The sequence below is a fragment of the Rhinoraja longicauda genome, chromosome 5 (genome assembly GCF_053455715.1).
Source record: "Rhinoraja longicauda isolate Sanriku21f chromosome 5, sRhiLon1.1, whole genome shotgun sequence".
Lineage (NCBI taxonomy): Eukaryota > Metazoa > Chordata > Chondrichthyes > Rajiformes > Arhynchobatidae > Rhinoraja > Rhinoraja longicauda.
In genome coordinates, this window is record NC_135957.1 from 32,264,412 (window position 1) to 32,285,267 (window position 20,856).

The following is a 20,856-nucleotide window of genomic DNA, read 5'->3' on the forward strand; positions in this document are numbered from 1 at the left end:
CTTGCGATTTATAAATCAGTTTCTTCACTCTTACAATCATGAATCATTATTGTACATTCTTGAGAGCTATGACAGCTCTATTATTGATTATTCAATGTCGACATAGATTTTTGGTCTGCAAAGCAGTCAAGGGTGATGAGGAACAGGCCAGAATGTAAGGCTGAGGTTATGGCCAGCTCAGCTAAATGACTGAGCTGGCTCAAATGGCGAATACTCCAGAAAAGTCAAAATGTTTAAACGCACATTTATCAACAGATAATATTTTGAAGAGTATTGAAGGCAAAGAACTTAACTTTTGAGATAGACACAAAATCCTGGAGTAACTCAGCGGGTCAGGCAGCATTTGAGAAGTTAACTTTTGAGATGTTCAGTCCAGATAATCTTTGTGAATCATTGTCTATCTAAAACAGATTTTCATCTTCTTTCACATGCCAAAACATATCTATGGAAGTGTAGCCCAGGTTGACTCACTCCTTCCTTAAAATTGAATCACTTTATAAGGCCCAAGGTGTCATCATTGATTAAATCTTTCCACTTGTCTTCTCTAATTCTTTACAATCATTCCCTCTTATTTTAACAACCATTTGGTGCAGTAATAGAACATTCGACCCATCAAATTCCTGCAGGCTTAACTTGGACAAAAACAGTTTATGACATTCCCCTGAGATAGACACAAAGTGCTGGAGTAACTCAGCGGATCAGGCAGTATCTCTGAAGGAAACGGATAGGTGACATTTTGGGTTGGGACCTTTCTTCAGACTCAACAGAGCATACATCCCCCTGCTCTGTCCTGTGAATAGGTGCATTTGGGTTCAAATAGGTTCATTTATTCTCAAGTGCCTATTTAATTTGCTTTTGTGATTATTGAACCTCTCTGACTCCACCATCTCTGTACATAGTGTTCCAGGTTATTGTCACTCACTGTGTAAAAGTAAAATCTTTTGCACATTTCACCCTGGAGCTCTTGCCCAAAACCTTGAATCTGTGATCTCAGTCCTTGTACAACCAGCTTATGAGCTTAGCTACTTAGTCTTTGCATTATCTAAACCATCATAATTTTGTACACCTCTCTCTATGTACTCTCTTTTGTACACTTTCCTCTCTATTTCTTATGGCTAAAAACTTTCATTCCTCAAATCACTTACATTCTCTCTGCAGCCTTTTGGGGACTTCAAGAATCCTTATTTTATTTCTAATAGTGACCAACATTGGACATAATATTGCAGATGTATTGCAGGTTCATCATAACTTTCTGTTTTGCCACTATTTATGAACCCCAGAGAGGATGTGTTTTTATAATTATTCTCTCAATAATTATGGCTCTGACCTCCCCACCATTGAAGGGATTTATCAGAGTTGCTGCCTCAAAAAGTCAGCCAGCATCATCAGAGACCCACACCATCCTGGCCACACACTCATTTCACCCCTGCCATTGGGAAGAAGGTACAGGAGCTTGAAAACTCTAACGTCCACGTTCAGGAACAGGTTCTTCCCTATTGAACAGGCTATTAAACATTACAACCTCAAATAAGCTCTGAACTTCAATAGACTATTATTATTATTGCACTACTATTGTTTGTTTTTTGAGTATGTGTGAATATATATATGCATGTGTATATATATGTATGTGGATATATGTGTATAATATGTGTGTGTACGTGTGTGTATGTGTATATATACATACTGATTTTTTTGCTGTCTCGTTTATCATATTATTTACAGTGTACTATGTTTACATATTCTGTTGTGCTTCAGCAAGTAAGAATTTCATTGTTCTATCTGGGACACATGACAATAAAACACTCTTGACACTCTTGACTATCCTGCCACTTTCAAAGATCAATACAGATGAATCCCAGTTCACTCCATTCTTGCATACTTTCAAACTATTGTCTAAATTGTTTCTTTCCTTCCAGTATGTATCACGATAGACTTATCTATATTAAAGTCCATCTGCCTTGCTATTTGTCACACTTCTGCATTTGGTACCATTCTCAAATTTTGAATTTACTCTGTATTCAAATACCACTGTCCACAGTCCTGAAAAATAGCCATTTTTCTCTGACCTTACAATAATTTTTTATCCAACCTGGTGCATCTATCTGAGAAGTCTCAATTTTGTTAGCCAACTATATATGTGAAACTTAGTCACTTTCTGAAAATCCATATTGACAACATTCACTGCTTGCTCTTCATTAATCCTCTGTTACTTTATCAAAAAAATCACTGGCCCTCCTTAATTAATTTTTTTAATTTCCAACTCTTGTTATTTTTTTCCCCATTATAAATTCCAAAATTATACCTTCCACCACCTAGTTTAGAATTTTAAAACTTCCGGGATTTTAGAAACTTCCATCAGGTCTCAACTCAGCCTTTGACGTTCCAGGGAAAACAATCCCTCTTGTAAAGAAATGACCGGAACTGCACGCAATACTCCAAATGTGGCCTAGTTTTATAAAGCTGCAACATGCTCCAACAAAAGAAGGCATTATTGTTTCTGTTTTAAATGGATCAATTGAATGATGCTGTTGAGGTAGTTCAGAAATGTCCACAGATGATCTGTACTTGGAGCGTTGTTTCTTAGGGTGGTTAAGAAGGCATATGCTATGCGTATACTTCAGGAAGCTTATTTCGATTGCATGTCCCAATTGGCATCAATGATGGAAATGGTTGAGAGCTTCAAGTTCCTTGGTATTAATATTACCAATTACCTATGGTGAACCAAATACATTGATATGACAGCCAAGAAAGCAGATCAAGCCTCTACTTCCTGATAGCATGTAAAACAAAGCTGTTTTGCTGTACCTCAGTACATGTGAGAATAATAATAAACCTAAAGTGCAGTTTCCAGACGTTTACAACATTCATGTGTGATCATTCAGTGTGCAGTTGGACAAATCAGAAAATACGGACAAGAATGTTTTGATATGAACTTAATATTTTAGGGAGCCTACTAAATTACTGCCAGTAATGGTTTGGTATGATGTCGGAACTGGGTGAATAATCGGGATTTCCGAACAACGGGAAAGCAGATTTTCGATGTTTTTTTAGTGGGTTGCTCTGACAACCCATCTGGACCTTAGCCATTTCTTTGTTCGTGTCGTACACCGATCTAACAAAGTTTTGTAAAATCAGAGGTACCAGACTTTTGTTTTACAATTTATCTGATCGTTAATCAATACATGTAAATAATTGTAACTTTTACAAGAGCTGCTGAAATGCACGACCGATAAAATGCTACGACTCGCCAGAATTACATTGTTAAAAACTCATCCAAACATATCAGCAGCAAAGAGTGAACGTGGCAAAACGGTAACACCGCAAACCTTTAGGAGGGAAGGTAGTGGGTAATATTTCGCTGCGACATCGGGCAGCGGAGAGCCCTGAGCGCGAGCGTCTGTCGGCCCGGTTTAACGGGCGCACCTTGTGCGCGGGGAAGGAGCTCCGGGTCACTGTTGTCAGCGGCGGCCGAAGGGACGCGCGAGCGATGGACGAGGAGAACACGGTGAGCGTGGGATCAACCGTCAACAGCCCGCCGCGAGCGCAGCCTCGCGATCCACCCCCCCCCCCCAAACCCTCCCTCCCCCCCCAACCCCTCCCTCCTCCCCCACCCCCTCCCCCACCCCCTCCCTACCCCATCCCGTCCCCCCACCCCTCCTTCCACCCCTCCCTCCCCCCCACCTCCCCATCCCCTCCCTCCCCCCCACCTCCCCATCCCCTCCCTCCCCCCCACCTCCCCATCCCCTCCCCATCCCCTCCCTCCCCCCCACCTCCCCATCCCCTCCCTCCCCCCCACCCCCTCCCTCTACTCCATCCCTTCCCCTCCCTCTACTCCATCCCTTCCCCACCCCCTCCCTTCCCCCCATCCTCTCACAACCCCATCCATTCCCCCCACCCCCTCACAACTCCATCCTCTCCCCCCCATCCCCTCTTCCCCTCCCATCCTCCCTTCTCCACCCTCCCCCCATACCACCACCCCTTTCCCCCACCCCCTCCCTTCTCCCCCCACCCCTTAGTTTTTAAAAAGCCAATGAGTTACATGTTTGTGTATTTTTCAGAGAGATTTTAGACAGGCATGTGAACAATGTCATGTGATTAACTGGGCGATCACAGATGAAGGCAAATTCTTTTGCAAGTCCTGTCACAATGTCATTGAGGTGAGTAGAATGAAATGAAGGTCAAATACTCAATCTGTTCATTTGGGATCAGAGCAGGATATTGATGACAATAACTTAATTGCAGATAATTATATTTGCAATTATCTGACAGCTTGTAAGGAATAATTAAATCATCATGAATACAATCTACATGACTATTTGGATCAAACTAGAAATAAGTTTTGGAATTTATTGGGGAAGTATGGCTGTGGAGCAACAGAAAACACAGAAACATTGGTGTTAAATACACTGGATAAAAGGATGCATAAATTAAAATAACATAATTTCTTGCAAAGTTACAAATACAATACTGTCAATATGGGAAAAAGAAGGAAATAAATGGAATAAAGCTCGTGAAATTTTGGATATCCAGCAGCTATTGTATTTTTTGGTTGGGTATACTGGAAATCAATATTGTGTAATATTATGCTCATCTTCCACTACACGAATGGAAAGTCCAGGATTGCTGGGTGTGCAAAGATTGGGTGTTTGGGTGTGGGAGTTAGAATCAGTCTCCCCCACGACAGAAAGGGAGGAGCTATACAGTTGAATCGTCACAGCACAAAGGGATCTCCTGCGGTGTTTTTGTGCTGTATCTTGGTGGAACCAGTCTGTTGCTGAAGATGCTCCTCAGGTTGACAAATGTGTCATGGAGGGGGTGAGCTGTATTGTCTAAGATGCTCTGCCGTTTGAGGAGCATCCTCCCCTCCAAGACCATCTCCAGTGAATCCAGTGTATCTCTCCGCCTCAACCCCATTCTCCTACCTTCTCCCTATAACCCCTGACATCCGTACAAATCAATAATCTATTTATCTCTGCCTTAAAAATATCAGTTGACATGACCTCCACAGCCATCTGTGGCAATTAATTCCACAGATTCACCCCCCTCTGATTGAAGAAATTCCTCTTCATCTCCTTCCTAAAGGAACATCCTTTTATTCTGAGGCTAAGACCTCTGGTCCTAGACTCTCCCACTAGTGGAAACATCCTCTTCACATCCACTCTATCCAAGCCTTTCACTATTTGGTAAGTTTGGATGAGGTCCCCCCTCATCCTTTTAAACGCCTGCAAGTAGAGGCTCAGCACCGTCAAACGCTCATCATATGTTAACCCACTCGTCCTGGGATCATTCATGTAACCTAAACCTCCTCTAGATGCTCTCCAGCACCAGCACATCCTTCCTCAGATATGGGGCCCAAAATTGCAGACAAATCCTCCAAATACAGACTGACCAGCGCCTTACAAAGCTTCAGCGTCACACCCTGAGCCTCAGCATTACATCCCTGCCACGGAATTGCAGTAACCGAGAGAGGTTTAAGTTAATTTTCAAAATAGTGAAGATGAGAGGTGACCTCAGGATAAATCCAAAGGGTGATTACATTTCCAGTGGTATATTGATGATGAACTACCTGAGATTTAAGTGCAATAGAGTAAGGGATAACATGAGAAATATATATTTTCCAAATTATGCTTTTGAAAATGTTTCCTGAAAGGTTGATGAAAGCAGATTCAATGGTGACATTTGTTTCTCTTTTCTAAGATAAATTTTCTATGATGAAAGTTGTCAAGGCAATTAGATATATTTCTTGGGCTTGGAGGTCTTGCCCTAGACTGTAGATACTTTCTCCGTCTGCAGAATTTCTGACCCAATTGATCACTTCCCTCTAGCCATATCTTCCTAACATTTATATTTTAACTATATTCATTTTCTACTGCCAGTGTTGACTCCATTCACCCTCCAAGAGCAGCATTTGACTAAGGACAAACTGTTCTCAAAAAGACTAAGCAGAAATCTTGCTCACTATTCTCTGGAAGTGGCGTCACAGGTAGATAAGGTGGTAAAGAGGACAATTGGTACATTAGCCACATAACGTTGGGACGTTATGTTAGTTGTACAAGACATTGGTGAGGCTGCATTTGAAGTATTGTGTTCAGTTTTGGTCACCCTGGTCCAGGAAGTTTGTCATTAAGTTGGAAAGAGGTTAGAGAGGATTTATGGTGATGCTGCTAGGACTCGAAGGCCTGAGCTGTAGGGAGAGATTGGGCTAGCTGGAACTTTATTTCTTGGATCTTAGACGTGTCTAACATTGTGAGGAGAATTGATAGTGTGAATAGACAGAATTTTCTTTGCCTAGGGTAGGGGAATCAAGAACCAGAGGGCATAGGTATAAAGTGAGAGGGGTGAGATTTAATAAGAACCTGAGGGGCAACTTTTTTGCACAGAGTGTTGTGGGTATAAGCTGCCAGAGGAGGAACAAGCTGCCAAACGAGGTAGTTGAAATACTATAACAGCATTTTAAAGACATGTGGACAGGTACATAGAAAAGGGTTTAGTGAGATATAGATCTTGTTTAGATGGGGCATCTTGGTCAGAATGGACAAGTTGGGCTGAAGGGCCTGTTACCGTGCTACAAACCATAAAGTTTCATAATGTTATCTGCAAATCTGGGTGGCGCCAGCAATGGCTGCCTCGCCAACAGTCTGTCCCTTTTTTGTGTTTTCATAGTATGTGTTAAATGTATGTTTTTAGTGTTCTTTAGCTTGTTTTATGTTGGGGGGGGGTTTGTTGGAAACTTTTTCTAATCTCTTACCTCGATGGAGATGCTATTTATTTCCGTATCGTATCTCCGTCCGCACTGCGGCCTAACCAAGGAGTTGGCGGTCTTTGCTGGAGACCGATTTTGAGAGCTCCATCACGGTCGCCTGTGGACTTAACATTACGGAGCCCGCGATCCCTTTGCAGGGATTGACCTCAGAGCTCCAACCATGGGTGCTTGCGAACTTTAACATCACGGAGCTCGCGGTCTTTGGTTAGAGACCGACTTCGGGAACTCTAAGCCGCAGGAGCTTCGACCGCCCCGACAAGGGAGCTTCGACCGCCCCGACGCGGGAGCTTCGACCGCCCCGACGCGGGAGCTTGGACTGCTGGTTGCGGGGGCTTCGAACGCTCCGACGGATGGTTCGACTGCCCCGCGGGAAAATAAAGAGGAAGAAAATTTGACTTTTTTGCCTTCCATCACAGTGAGGAATGTGGGGAATCTGCTGTGGTGGATGTTTATGTTAACTTTTATGTAGTTGTGTGTCTTGTTGTTTTTTTTCGTATGGCTGTATGGCAATTTGCAAATAACTGTACCTTAAATTGGTACATGTGACAATAAAAGACCTTTGAAATGTACAGATAAGGATTGTACTGTTGTAGCGTGGCAAATCATCACTTGTTGGGGGGAGGGAATGATTGTCAACAGTATCTTGTTATTTCGGGCAAGAGGATAGTTATAGCTAACTTTGTGAATATTCACACATTTCAATATCAGCTTTCATCTATTTCTACTATTAACTAACGAACTAAGTAATGTTACTACTAAGCATTATAGTGATGTGGATAAATATTACAATTGATGTTGATCATTCTTTTTGCTGCTAAAAGTTTCATGAATTAAAATGTTCTTGTTGCTCCACAAGTGATTGAAAGATAGAGCATGGAAACAGGTTCACTGAGTCCACGCCAACCATTGATCACGTGTTCACACTAGTTTTATGTTAACCACCTTTCACATCCACTCGCTATTTTACAAAGGCCAATTGGTGGTACACTTTGAGGGGGTATTGAGTAAACAAAGGCTGCAGAAAAATCCACGTCTTTGGGTGTGGAAGGAAACCCATGTGATCACAGGAAGAACGTGCAAACTCCACACAGAATGCACCTAAAGTCAAGATGGAACCCAGGTCTCTGGCATTGTGAGGCAGCATCTCTACCAGCTGCGACACTGGGAGAAATTTTAAAGAAATACTTTTTGGGAGACAACCGTTTTCTCGGGGCAATTTTTGCAATCTATGTTTGTTTGTTCTTAAAGTGTTTGATTGTGAATGGTTTCTATTTATGTTCCTGGTTAGTCATGAAATAGAAATCATCATAGAACATTGAACTGCACACCATACTCCAAATACAACCGAATCAAGGTCGCATAAAGCTGCAGCATGATTTCCCGATTCTAGTATTCAATGCCCCAATGAAGGCAAGAATATCACATGCCTTCTTTACCACTCTATCTACTTCCAGGAAGCTATGGACTTGGATCCGAAGATCCCTCTGTACATCAGTGCTGTTAAGGATCTTGCCATTAACTATATACTTCCCCTTTGTTGTCAACCTTCCAAAGTACAACACCTTACACTTACTCAAACTAAACTCCATATCATATCATCATATCATATCATATCATATATATACAGCACGGAAACAGGCCTTTTCGGCCCACCAAGTCCGCGCCGCCCAGCGATCCCCGCACATTAACACTATCCTACACCCACTAGGGACAATTTTTACATTTACCCAGCCAATTAACCTACATACCTGTACGTCTTTGGAGTGTGGGAGGAAACCGAAGATCTCAGAGAAAACCCACGCAGGTCACAGGGAGAACGTACAAACTCCTTACAGTGCAGCATCCGTAGTCAGGATCGAACCTGCGTCTCCGGCGCTGCATTCGCTGTAAAGCAGCAACTCTACCGCTGCGCCACTGTGCCGCCCAATAATGCCGTCCATCTGCTGTTTCTCTGTCCATTTCCATAGCTGATCTATATCTTTGCACACTTTGACATCCATTCTCACTGTCTGCAACTCCACCAGTTTTGGTGTCATCTGCAAACTTACTAACCAACCCATCTAAATTTACTGTAAATGTAGGACATTTTATGTAGATGTTGATATTTACTGTAGGAATTACTGCATCAATAGCCATTTGCATTACTAATGCCTCCATTCAAAAAAAAATCATAATGAATTGTCTTGTTTGCTGTTCACATTGCTCAATACCTTTTTCCTCTAAAGAGGTATTGGATGAAGAATGCTGTGCTCTCTCACATTTTGATTTTCCTTCAATTTTCCTCTTTGGGAATCCCATGTAATATACATTGGGGAGGCACCATTCTGAATGCTGTCACTTTCAATATTGTTCATTTAAATGTGCAATTACTTCAATAGTGTTATGAATCATACTTCATTTAAAGCATTTATACCTTTTTCTGGCAGAAAACAGCAGATGGTACCTCTGAAATCTTTGTGCAAAATGCAAGAGTCCATGCTATTTCCAGAGGACTAAAGAAAAGAAACAAATTAGGTGAATATAGATTCTTTATTCTGCAGTCTTTTACTTTTATTAATTCTTCAGTTTGTCAGCTTGCATTTGATTTCAGCTCAATCTTGTTGTTTTGGGAGAGAGTTCTTCGTAGACAAAAGTATTTCAATAAGGCATGGCACTTGTAATGATTCTGGCTATTTTATCTTGGGCTGAATTGTTTTGTATCAACGTAACGTACATCATTAACATTTTTTTTAAGGTTGATGGCACTTGCTTAAGGAAAGATCTCCAAGGAGGCTAATGATTTAATAAGTAGTGAAATATCTTTGCTCGTGACCCATTTTGAAATAAATTTGAAAATCAAGCATTTTGAACTTAATTGTGCTGAAGCTCTAATTTCCAGCATGGAGGTTGAGGTCCTGCCTACTGAGTTTGTGTCAACTTAACTCGATGCAAATATAGTCAGCCCATTATTTCAATGGTTAATAATAACAGTTGTCCAGATAATTATTTCTTTTGATTTGGTTAATTTAACTATATTGGTGTTTAAATATGTTTGCAAATATTTTAGTGTAGTTATGTAACATAAAAACGTATTGTAAATCTTCATTCTTTGACAACTTGTGAACCAGGCATGGTGCCTTACCAGCCGTCAGCCTTTCTGGGAGCCATTTGTGTTGGAAAAACCCTATTTTATCTGGGCAATCAATGGAAACTTGGGTGGCTCATCCATCAGCAAATCTGTCCCACCATATATCTGTTGAATCTATATGCTGAGCATAATAGATTGCACGAAATGATTTAATCGCCATGAGATTTCCAATTGCACAACAATGTTCTCCCCGTGACCTGCGTGGGTTTTCTCCGAGATCTTCGGTTTCCTCCCACACTCCAGACATACAGGTATGTAGGTTAATTGGCTGGGCAAATGTAAAAATTGTCCCTAGTGGGTGTGGGATAGTGTTAGTGTGCAGGGATCGCTGGGCGGCGCGGACCCGGTGGGCCGAAGGGCCTGTTTCTGCGCTGTATCTCTAAATCTAAAAAAATCTAAAAATCTAAAATGCTGATATGAACTGCAGAACTGAGGGCAAATGGCCGTGTGAAGCGAGGCAAGATTTTACTTTGCAAAAATTATTCCATTCGGATTAATTCCCTTGTTGAAAATTTACATTTAACCTTCAGCCTTGCAATTTAAATTTATTTGTCTAAGTACTATAACAGAATAGTGATGATCTATTGCTGTATATACTGCTAGAAGTTACCAGCTTCTGCTTGCTTTCATCTATATTCCTCTAATTACTTTTGCCCATATATAAATGGATATATAAATATATCCAGGAAGGCCTGGATTTAATTTTTTTTTAAAGAACTTTGCACTTTTGCACCAGCTATATAAAAAAAAACTTGATGGGATTATATTTGAAACTTTAGTGAGCACCTTGCACTCATAGGAATTAATATAATGCATAAGCAAAATATATGATGAACTAAAATTGTTTCAAGATTAATCAGTGTCAGTTTACTTATTGAAATTAATATAAACTTACATGTTTGTTCAGCGGAGGAATAAATATTTAATTTGACGTGATGGACTGGAAATTGTGAATCAAAATTGGGGGGGAAATTAACATCAGATTTCACTTGAATAATTGTGCCATTATTCCAGATTCTCAATCATCCTATTCTCTTATGTTTACATAATCCTTCTTAGAAAAATGATTTGCTACCTTCAAAATACTGCTCGCTGGTAAAAGTCTTGGAGTTCATTGTTTTCAGAATAGCTTGGATGAATAACTGCTGTGTATTTTGGAGACGGTACATATTACAGCAACTGTGCAACAGTGCTGGGGGGAATGTTTGGGGTGGTGGATGGGTAACGATCAAGCAGGCTGCCTTGTCCTGAATGGTATGCAACATTTTAAGAGTTGTGGCACTGTAATCATCGAGACCAAGGGAGAGTATTTAATTGTAGGGATTTCGGAGTGTCAAGAGGTAACTCACTTTGCAGAAGATGCTCACCTCTGACCTGCCTTTCTAGCCACAGTTATTTGGTTGATCTGACCAATTAAATGCCTGGAATTTCAAAGCTAAATGGAATGCATAGTGGATCACTCCAAATTACATCATGTAAACAACGTTAAATTTATCTTTAATTGCTGCGGTATATATTTGTGGAAGTTTTGTAATTGATCAGACTGGCCTCCTCATTCCAGATAAAGAGAAAAATCTTTTAATTTGCATTGAATGGTGTAAGTCACTGAAAAGTGCTTATTGATCTCATATGAATAAAGATTTTTTTTAAATAGCCTTCAAACCTTTACTTACAATGACACAATGCTGTATTAATTAGGATTCCATGTTGTTGCAGATCGAGGCTGTGAATGGTACATTTGTGAAGGCTTTCAGTACATTTTGAATCGGCAAGCTAAGGCCTTGATAGCCTTGGGGACATCTCCACTGATCAAAGTAAGTGTGAGACTTAAAATCATTGAATCATAGGGATTTCGAGAACGAGCTGAGGCTTATCAAAATCGACAGTTCCCGATATTAATTATTATCACACCATCCAACTATATTTTCATTTCTTAAAACTAAACATGAAAAAGTTGGCTTCTTGAAGTAGCTTTTGTGGGCTTCATTTATTTTTGAATGGACAAATGTTGGCATGAATGATAGTTGAACAAGTTGCATTGGAATGTATCCATGTCTTCAAGTTGCAGGTAGATTTGTGATGTGGAATAATAATAGAACTGTGAACTCAATAATGTTCAATTTTGCTGCGGGTGGGCTAGGCAATAACATTTTAGATTTTAAAAGACTACTTTTCTTTCTGAATAATAGATCATGAAAAGACTGCTGCTTGTGCTTGGATCATAATTTATCAGGAGCAAATATTCTACTTTATTAAAAAAAAACACTGCTGCACAAAAATGAAACATGTATTCCATAATTATAATAGTAGGATGTTACTTTTATAATTCACATCCAGACATTCTGGACAATAACTTATTGTGTGCGTAATAATGGTGCTTATGAGGTTATAGCACGTCAAAATTAGTAGGAGTTAAGAGCAGTTGTTTTTCTAAGTTCATTTTCCTAATGTTATCCTTGTTAACTGCTATTAATTTGTGATTAACTGCAAATTCTATTCTTGATTATTTTGTTACTAAAGCAGTGCTTGCTAAACAGATTACTTGAAGTGGATAACTAAAATGTTAAAGAGCCACAAGTAAAATTAAAAGACTATTACAAAACCACTGACTCCCACAACTATCTAGACTACACTTCTTCCCACCCTGCATCCTGCAAAGACTCTATCCCCATCTCCCAGTTCCTCTGTCTATGCTGCATCTGCACCCAAGATGAGGGTTCCATACCAGGACATCCAAGATGTCCTCATTCTTTAGGGAACGGGGGTTCACCTCTCCCATCATAGATGAAGCCCTCACTTGTGTCTTCTCGGTACCCCGCAGAAAGAAAAGTAGTCTTTTAAAATCCCCCTCCCCCGAGTCGCAACAAAGACAGAGTCCCCCTAGTCCTTACCTTCCACCCCATCAGTTGTATACAACACATAATCCTCCAAAATTTGTGCCACCTCCAGGATCCCACCACTAGCCACATTTTCTCATCTCCATCCCTTTCTGCGTTCCACAGAGACCGTTCCCTCTGCAACTCCCTGGTTAACTCATCCCTTCCCACCCAAACCACCCCCTCCCCAGGTACCTTCCCCTGCAAATGCACAAGATGCAACACCTGACCTTATACCTCCTCCCTCGACTCTGTCCATGGACCCCGACAGACCTTTCAGGTTAGGCAGAGGTTCACTTGCACTTCCTCCAACCTCATCTATTGTATCTGTTGTTCAAGATATGGGCTCTTATACATCGGTGAGACCAAACGTAGACTGGGAGATTGTTTCGCGGAACACCTTCGCTCAGCCCTCCTGAACCAACCTGATCTCTTGGTTGCCGGACACTTTAATTCTCCTTCCCATTCCTACACAAACATTTCTGTCCTAGGTCTCCTGCATTATCAGTGAGGCTAAACACAAATTGGAGGAACAGCATCTCATATTTTGCTTGGGCAGCTTACTTGGGTATGAATATTGATTTGTCTCACTTCAGGTAGCCCCGGCATTCACTCTCTCTCTATCCCTCCCCCACTCAAGTCGTACTAGCTTCTCGTTTTCACCCTACAAACAGCTAACAATGGCCTGTTCCTTTATCATCCTTACTTTATTGCATATCTTTTATTCGTTGTTCTTTATCTCTCCACATCATCTTCTATATCTCTCGTTTCCCTTATCCCTAACCAGTCTGAAGAAGGGTCTCAACCCGAAATGTCACCCATTTCTTCTCTCCAGAGAGTGCCTGTCCCACTGACTCACACTAGCTTTTTCTGTCTATCTTCAAGTAAAATTTAACTAGATTCAGCCAACACTAAAATAATGGAAGCAGAACACTGTCATCAATCACATCATCAACAATACTTGATGTGTAGAAGAGATGGAAAAATATTACCATGCCATCAGAAAATAAGACAAAGTGTTTCTGGTTCTGAAAAGTACTGAACACTGAAATTAAGTAGTTAGATACTCCAACAGTTAGGTTCAGATTGTCACATATAACAGGGTGCATGAAGCTTAGAGTGAACAGTATGCATGGCAGCAATAAATACAAGAATAAATACAAGTGCAAACCAGCAGAATGATGCAGTGTAATTTGAAATAGTGCAAAGAAAAAACAATGACAGAATAACCGATTGAGGGAGAGGTAAGAGTAAGAGTACGTGGTAGCACCTCCAAGAAGGGATATGAAAGGACACAAAGTGTTGGAGTTAGGCAGCATCTCTGGAGAATATGGATAGGCGAGGTTTCAGGTCAGGACCCTTCTTCGGAGTGATGGTGTGAAAGAGGTGATAGTTTCAGGAGTATGATGTTTTTTCATGCGTACATAGTGGATTTCTTAATGGGTGGCTACCATTGTATATTAATGATAAGGAAATTGATAGATGGGGAACACCTAAATATGTTGATGCCATGTAACTTGGAGGCTTAGTGACAAGGACAGTAAAATACTTGTAGGAGATGTAGATAAGCTGGTGGAAAGGTTAGAGAGGCAGAGGTGAAATTAAATGTTGAGAAATTACATTTTGATAGAAATGAAATGATGTAACATGAGCCAGAGAGAACAATTCTCAAATTGATACAAGAACAGGCAAGCCTGAGAAATATTTTTGTGTAGTTAAAAATCCAGGAATGGTTGGAAAATATGGTTAATGAAATTTTAAAAATCAACTAACAAGTTAATTGTTTCAAAATGTTAGGTGTTCTTTTTTTGTATATTTTTTATTTAGTTAGTTTTCAATAGTTTTTTAATGTAATTTAATGTATGGCATGTCAATCGAGACATCGTGCGGCACTGACAGGTTTAAATCAGAGGATTGAAAGGATCAGCTGTGAAAAACTATCTGTTTTTATTTTGAGTGGAACTTTTTCTGGGATCCTCGTGTGATATCATTACTAAATCGTCCAACACGCCATTTTAAATTGGAACAGCTTTGGAGAGTAAGTTCAGATGGCTAATACACAAAAGGCATGTTCATACTTGCAACATTGGTCAGCAGGATAGGATTTCGCTGGCAGCAAACTCTGACTTAATAGAATTTCAGAATTATTCTGTGTTGTCTGATGTTGAAATACATAAGTGTTATTTTAAAGCGAGTGTGCCATAAATTATGCATACTGCTTCAAATGTTGCTTCATCATGATGTGCACAGAACTGAATGATTTGTTCTTTCCTTAATTGCCCTTGAGAGGTATCCTAGTTCTTGATTAACCTTCTTGATAATGGCTTCATAATGAGTAGAAGCTTTCAGTGGTTGTCAATCACTCTGGATTTCCCATGGCGGCCTGTGACCGACATTTGCTGCCATTTAAAGTTTCTTATGCTGCTTTTCAATTCTCGATTTTGTGTTCTGCAAGTTATGACAAGAAAGTTATTATTTTGTTGGCATGTCACATTGCCCCAAAGATAAATTTGGGTCATTATCATATACCTTTGCAATAACTTGCAGTAAATGGATTATTTCTTCTTTTTTGGAAAAAAAAGCTAATTCTGTACAGAGATTTTACACATCTTTAATTGGATTTATTCAATTTAAATCCTATTTGCTGTTTTTTAATCCATCCAATTAATTGAAGCAGACTTCCTTGAATCTTGTCATTGTCCCTGTGCTCACTACATATAATATAACATATGTAACAGCCATATATAACATAGCCACATATGTTACATTTTCATGACATTTTATTTCAAATTATATGAGAGATGAGTGAACAACGGGGACACAAACTAGAACTCTGGGACGCCACCACTTGCTGCCCCAAGCTGGTGATTTTTTTTCTCTATTCATCATGTGCTTTTTGCTATTTAATTTAGTGAGGTTAACAGTTAGTGAGGTTAAGACTTAATATTCTTAAGTCTTTGTGTGTAAAATGATCATGCAGTTACAGCATCTGCTGGATAGTTTTCATCCATTAATTTTGTTGCTTTCACTCAGAATTCCTGCAATTTACTGAAGCATGAGTAAACGTTGAATGTTTATTGTTTTCTTTTACTGCCTATGCAATGTTGCTTGGATTTTTTAATCTTGTATTAGTTGATATATGGGTATAAAGGTGTGTAGCAAAAGCATGTTAACATTAACGTTCTATTCCTATGAGGAATTTTATTTTAAGAAAACTTTAACAATTCTAAAAAGATACAACAGAGACATCTGTCTAACATTTATTGAATTGGCAGGGAAAATTTGAGAAAGTGGTAAGTATGGTTAATTGCTTAAGTTCATAAGTCATAGGAGCAGAATTAGGCCATTCGGCCCATGAGTCAACTCTGCCATTCATTCGTGACTGATCTATCTTTCCCTCTCAACCCCATTCTCTTACCTTCTCCCCACAACCCTTGACAACGTTACTAATCAAGTACTTGTCAATCTCTGGCTTAAAAATACCCAATTAATTGCATTTTCTAGATTTTTTTGTTTTTGACAGTTTACTCTTGTTTTCAATAATTTTTTTATGTAATTGAATAATTCAGAATATGAAAAGATATTCAGCAGAATTGACAGGTTTGATTGCTGTTTCGGTTTAGTTTCCTCTTTGAACATTATTGCTGAGAATCCTGCAACCTCATTAGAGAGCAACCTTGAATGTTTTATATGACTTGACAATATGTTGTCATTGGTAGAGGCATCATGATTAATCTTGGATTCTTCATCTTCAATAGTGCTTGGTAATTCGGGTCTTAACAAATGAGGTCAAGCATTTTCTCTAAGCAAAAGCTGTTATTGATATCCTGCTTCATCTGTTTAATATTTCTGAGTAGTAGCAGCTTCAGAAAATGTTTTGCTTTTGGGAGTTGGTTTATTTCTGATTGTGCTCATGACATTGGGAATGGGGAAGTGAAATTAGAGTATTAAAGTCTATTTTAAAGAAGCTGATTTCATTATAATGAAATTGAGGTACAGAACACAGAGGTATCTTTATTTCTAGCATGTCATACCTTCACCTTTCATTTTCTCCTTCCTTTTCCTAATAGATATTTTTACTACTCTTAATCTTTTGCATTAAGTAGTCTAGCTCCACTCTTGTACTACCTTTTCCATCTCCACTTTAGAGTCATAGAGACTGCATTGAAACAAGCCTGTAGGCCTATCCAATCCACACTGACCGTCAGCCACACATTAGCACAAATTCTACATTAATCTCCACAATTTTGTTCTTCCCACATCCTCATAAACCCCTTTGCGATGCTATCACTTAAGTACAGACTAGGGCCAAATTACAGTGGCCAGTTCACCTACTAATCCACACACCCTTACGATGTGGAAGAAAACCTGGTGAAAACCAGGTCACAAAAGGAAACATGCAAGCTAACTAATCAAAATGGCGGCGCTGCCATAGCAGCTGCGGCTTACCTGCGGTCCATTTGTCTTTGTGTTTTGTTGTTTTTTTGTGTCTTAATTGTAGTTGTGATGTGGTGTTTTTGTGTTTGTGTACTATGTGTGTATGTGGGGGGGAGGGGGGGAACTGTAAAATTGTAAATATGTGTCCCTTCCGAACGGAGACCCGACCTTTGTTTTCTGGGTGTTGTCTCCGTTCCTGCTGCGACCTACCATCGGCCCAACTCCTGGAGCTGGCGGCCTCCAGGGCTCTGGTTCGCAGAGCCCGCGGATCGGACTTACCATCAGCGGAGCCGGCCGTCTTCGGAGGCTGCGGGAGCAGCTGCGACTCGCCTTAGGCTCGGGCCGCGTGGATGCCGACATCGGGAGTTCCGGCAGCGGCAGCGTGTTCGCTCGCCCCGGATCGCGGGGCTTGGGTCGCGGACATTTCACCGTCCGGCGCGGCCTAAAATAGGCCGCGGGATTTCTCTCTGCTGGGCGGGGGCTTCAATGTCGGGAGCCACGACCGCCCCGACGTGCAGCAACAGCGGCAGCGACAGCGTGTTCGCCCGCCCCGGATCGCGGGGCTTGGGTCGGCCCGCTGCGGACCTTTCACCGTTCGGTGCGGCCTGCAGCCACAACAACCTGACCGCGGGAGAAGACGGCAGGGGAAGGGAAAAGACATTGTGGCCTTCCATCACAGTGAGGAGAGGACTGGAGGAGACTCACTGTGATGGATGTTTCTTTTTTTTGTGTGTTTTTGGGGTTGTGTAACTTGCCTATTTTAATGCTTTATTGTGTAATCTGCCTAATTTAATGTTTTATTGTTGGACTGTGGGTGACTGAATTTGGTCCAAAAAATTTGTTTTTTTGGATGACAAATAAAGCTATCTTGAATCTTGAATCTTGAAATAGATCCAAGCTCATGATTGAACCTTAATCTTTGTAAAGCAGGTGTGTCACCAGATATGTCACCCTGACTACTTTTTTTTCTGACCCTCTTTCATTCATCATGTCTAATTTAAATTTCATCTGCCATTGTCGGCCTATTCTATTAGATATAGGAGTTTGAAAACACTAAGTTCCAGAACAACTACTTCCCAGCAACCGTTATACTTTTGAATACAACACAGCCTTAACCTCATCTATAATCTCTGGGCAGTCTTTAGTTGCACTAAGGACTTCATGTTTTTGCACTAGTATTGGGGTTAATAATTTACAGGACTTTTCTTTATATATTAGAAACATAGAAAAATAGGTGCAGGAGTAGGCAATTTGTCCCTTTGAGCCCTTCAATATGATCAAGGCTGATTATCTAAAGTCAGTAGCCTGTCCCAGCTTTTCCCCCATATCCCTTGATTCCTTTAGCCCTAAGAGCTAAATTTAACTCTCTTGAAAACATCCACATGAATTGGCCATGTGGCATTATTCATGTGGCATTATCCATGTGTACTGTGTAACAGGCGTATAAATGCTGTTGCAAGTAAGAATTTAACTGTTCCATTGTCCATGCAGATGACAATTAAATGCTTTTGACTCCCTTTGCAATTTATTACTTTTCTCTGCACTATTCACCACAGCTCTAAGTTTTGAGTCATTTGCTAACTTTGGAAATGTAGCTTGCAATTCCATACCTATGTCAAAAGAAGCATTGTCCCATTTGCTTATAGTACCATTGTCTGTAGCATCCTGAAATATAACTCTTTAACAACCATGCTGCTGTTAACTTTTAATTATATGGAACTCAGTTTTGCTAATTACTTTTTTTCTGTGTAGATTTAATCTGCTGCATTTTTAATAGATTTTCTGCTACCTCGTCAAATTAAAAATACATGATTTACCTTTACAAATCCATTCAGATATGTTTGCGGAGGTTGGCAAGTTTATTAAAAACACTGCAAAAATACCATCTTCAGGAGGTTGGGGTGCATCCCATTTGTGCCAGGTGATTTCTTTACTCTAATATATCGTCCCATCCTTTAACTCTTCTATCTCATAAAGCAAAAAACTGCAAGTGCTGCAAACTTTAAATAAAACAGAAAATGCTGCAAACAGGCCGCAGGTCAGACAGCATCTGGTGAAAATTAATAAAAGTTCATCAATCAGAAATAGTGACCTTTTTTTCTCTCCACATATCCTGCCTACTCAGCTGAGTATTTCCAAAAGATACAGGAGCTTGAAAGCTCGAATGTTTACACTTTATAAACAGCTTCTTCCCCACGGCTATGAACTCATGAACCAATGATGTCTTTCACATGTTCTTCCTGGAGGTGTTGCCGTATGCTCTTTATTCTACCTCACTCAGTTATTCCATAACTATATTTTAATATTTTGTGTTGCACTACAATGAAGTACCATTTCAATGTTTTGCACTTGTATTTCTCGTTGTCATTACTGTATTTATTCAATGAGTTTCATTGCATCCAGTTCAGAGGTTCTAGGAGTAGAATAAGGCCATTCGGCCTGTCAAGTCTACTCCGCAATTCAATCTATCTTTCCCTCTCAACCCCATTCTCCTGCCTTTGCCCCACAACCCCTGACATCCTTATTAATCAAGAATCTGTCAATCTCCACCTTAAAAATATCCATTGATGGCCTCCACAGCCAACTGTGGCAATGAATTCCACAAATTCACCACCCTCTGAATAAAGAAATTCCTTGTCATCTCCTTTCTAAAGGTACACCCTTTTATTCTGAAGCTATGGCCTCTGGTCCCAGACTCTCCCTCTACTGAAAACATCCTCTCCACTTTCACTCTATCCAGGCCTTTCACTATTCAGTAAGTTTTAATGAGGTCCCCTCATTTCTTCTTTTTTTCCTGCCTACTGATCAATTTTGAAGCATTTACATATGATTTTTAAAGATGTATTTGTAGCACAGTAAACAACATGTTTTCCCAATGAGATTTCAACAATATTGGTTGGGCCAATCTGTATTTTTTTGTCTTAGGACTGTGAGTGATTTAAATGCTTTGGATAATATTAACATCTTCACATTGCCTCTTTATTTCTTCTATTCTGTATAAATGTTGTGTCTAACTTAGGTCTTTCACATGTTCACATCTTTCACACGTCTTTCACATGTTCTTCCTGGAAGGCGGCATCCCAGATTGGAAAACCAAATATTTTAAAATGTTTAAAATCCTTCAACCTAAATACACCACAATATTTTTTTATTATGTGTAGAGATCATTTGATCATTGAATCAAATTAAAGTTTTGAAATCTATATTTGGTGCTCAAATTGCACTTTGATATTTGATATCCTGGTTTTCTTTATGCCCTTTTATTTTTTTCTTGCTATTTAGTGTTTTATCCACATTCCAGATTGCCTTTCTGCTTCCATGCTATTCTTCTGCAGTAGCCTTCCATTTCTTCTACTTAATCTTTCCTGTTTAAACCTACTGGTTTGACAATGGAGTAAATAACTCGAGTGTTTTGTGTTATTGTGTAGAAGAACCATTAACTAGCAATTGAACTAGGCTGAAACTGTATTCAGGATCTGTTAATGCAAGGAACTGCAGAAAATGTTTCACGATATGCTTGCTTTTGCTTTTCACTTTAACTATGACACTAAACTGAAGTTCATTTTGCCATTATTGTTGATATTTCCAGAAGAATGTATCTTGTAAGGACGTAATGCTGTTTAAAAAACATCATTTTTAAAGTACCCTTGCAA

The 20,856-nt window shown here is 39.9% G+C and overlaps 1 protein-coding gene across 1 annotated transcript in view; it reads left to right on the forward strand.

Moving 5' to 3' along the window:
• Positions 1-3,162: 3,162 nt before the first annotated feature.
• The window catches only part of taf1b (TATA box binding protein (Tbp)-associated factor, RNA polymerase I, B), a 54,589-nt gene continuing 36,895 nt past the window's right edge, over positions 3,163-20,856 (forward strand). Inside the window, exons 1-4 of the mRNA XM_078399251.1 lie at positions 3,163-3,505; positions 4,059-4,157; positions 9,190-9,277; positions 11,607-11,704. Coding sequence (XP_078255377.1) covers positions 3,488-3,505; positions 4,059-4,157; positions 9,190-9,277; positions 11,607-11,704 — 303 coding nt within the window. The 5' untranslated portion in view covers positions 3,163-3,487. The remainder of the gene's footprint in view (positions 3,506-4,058; positions 4,158-9,189; positions 9,278-11,606; positions 11,705-20,856) is intronic.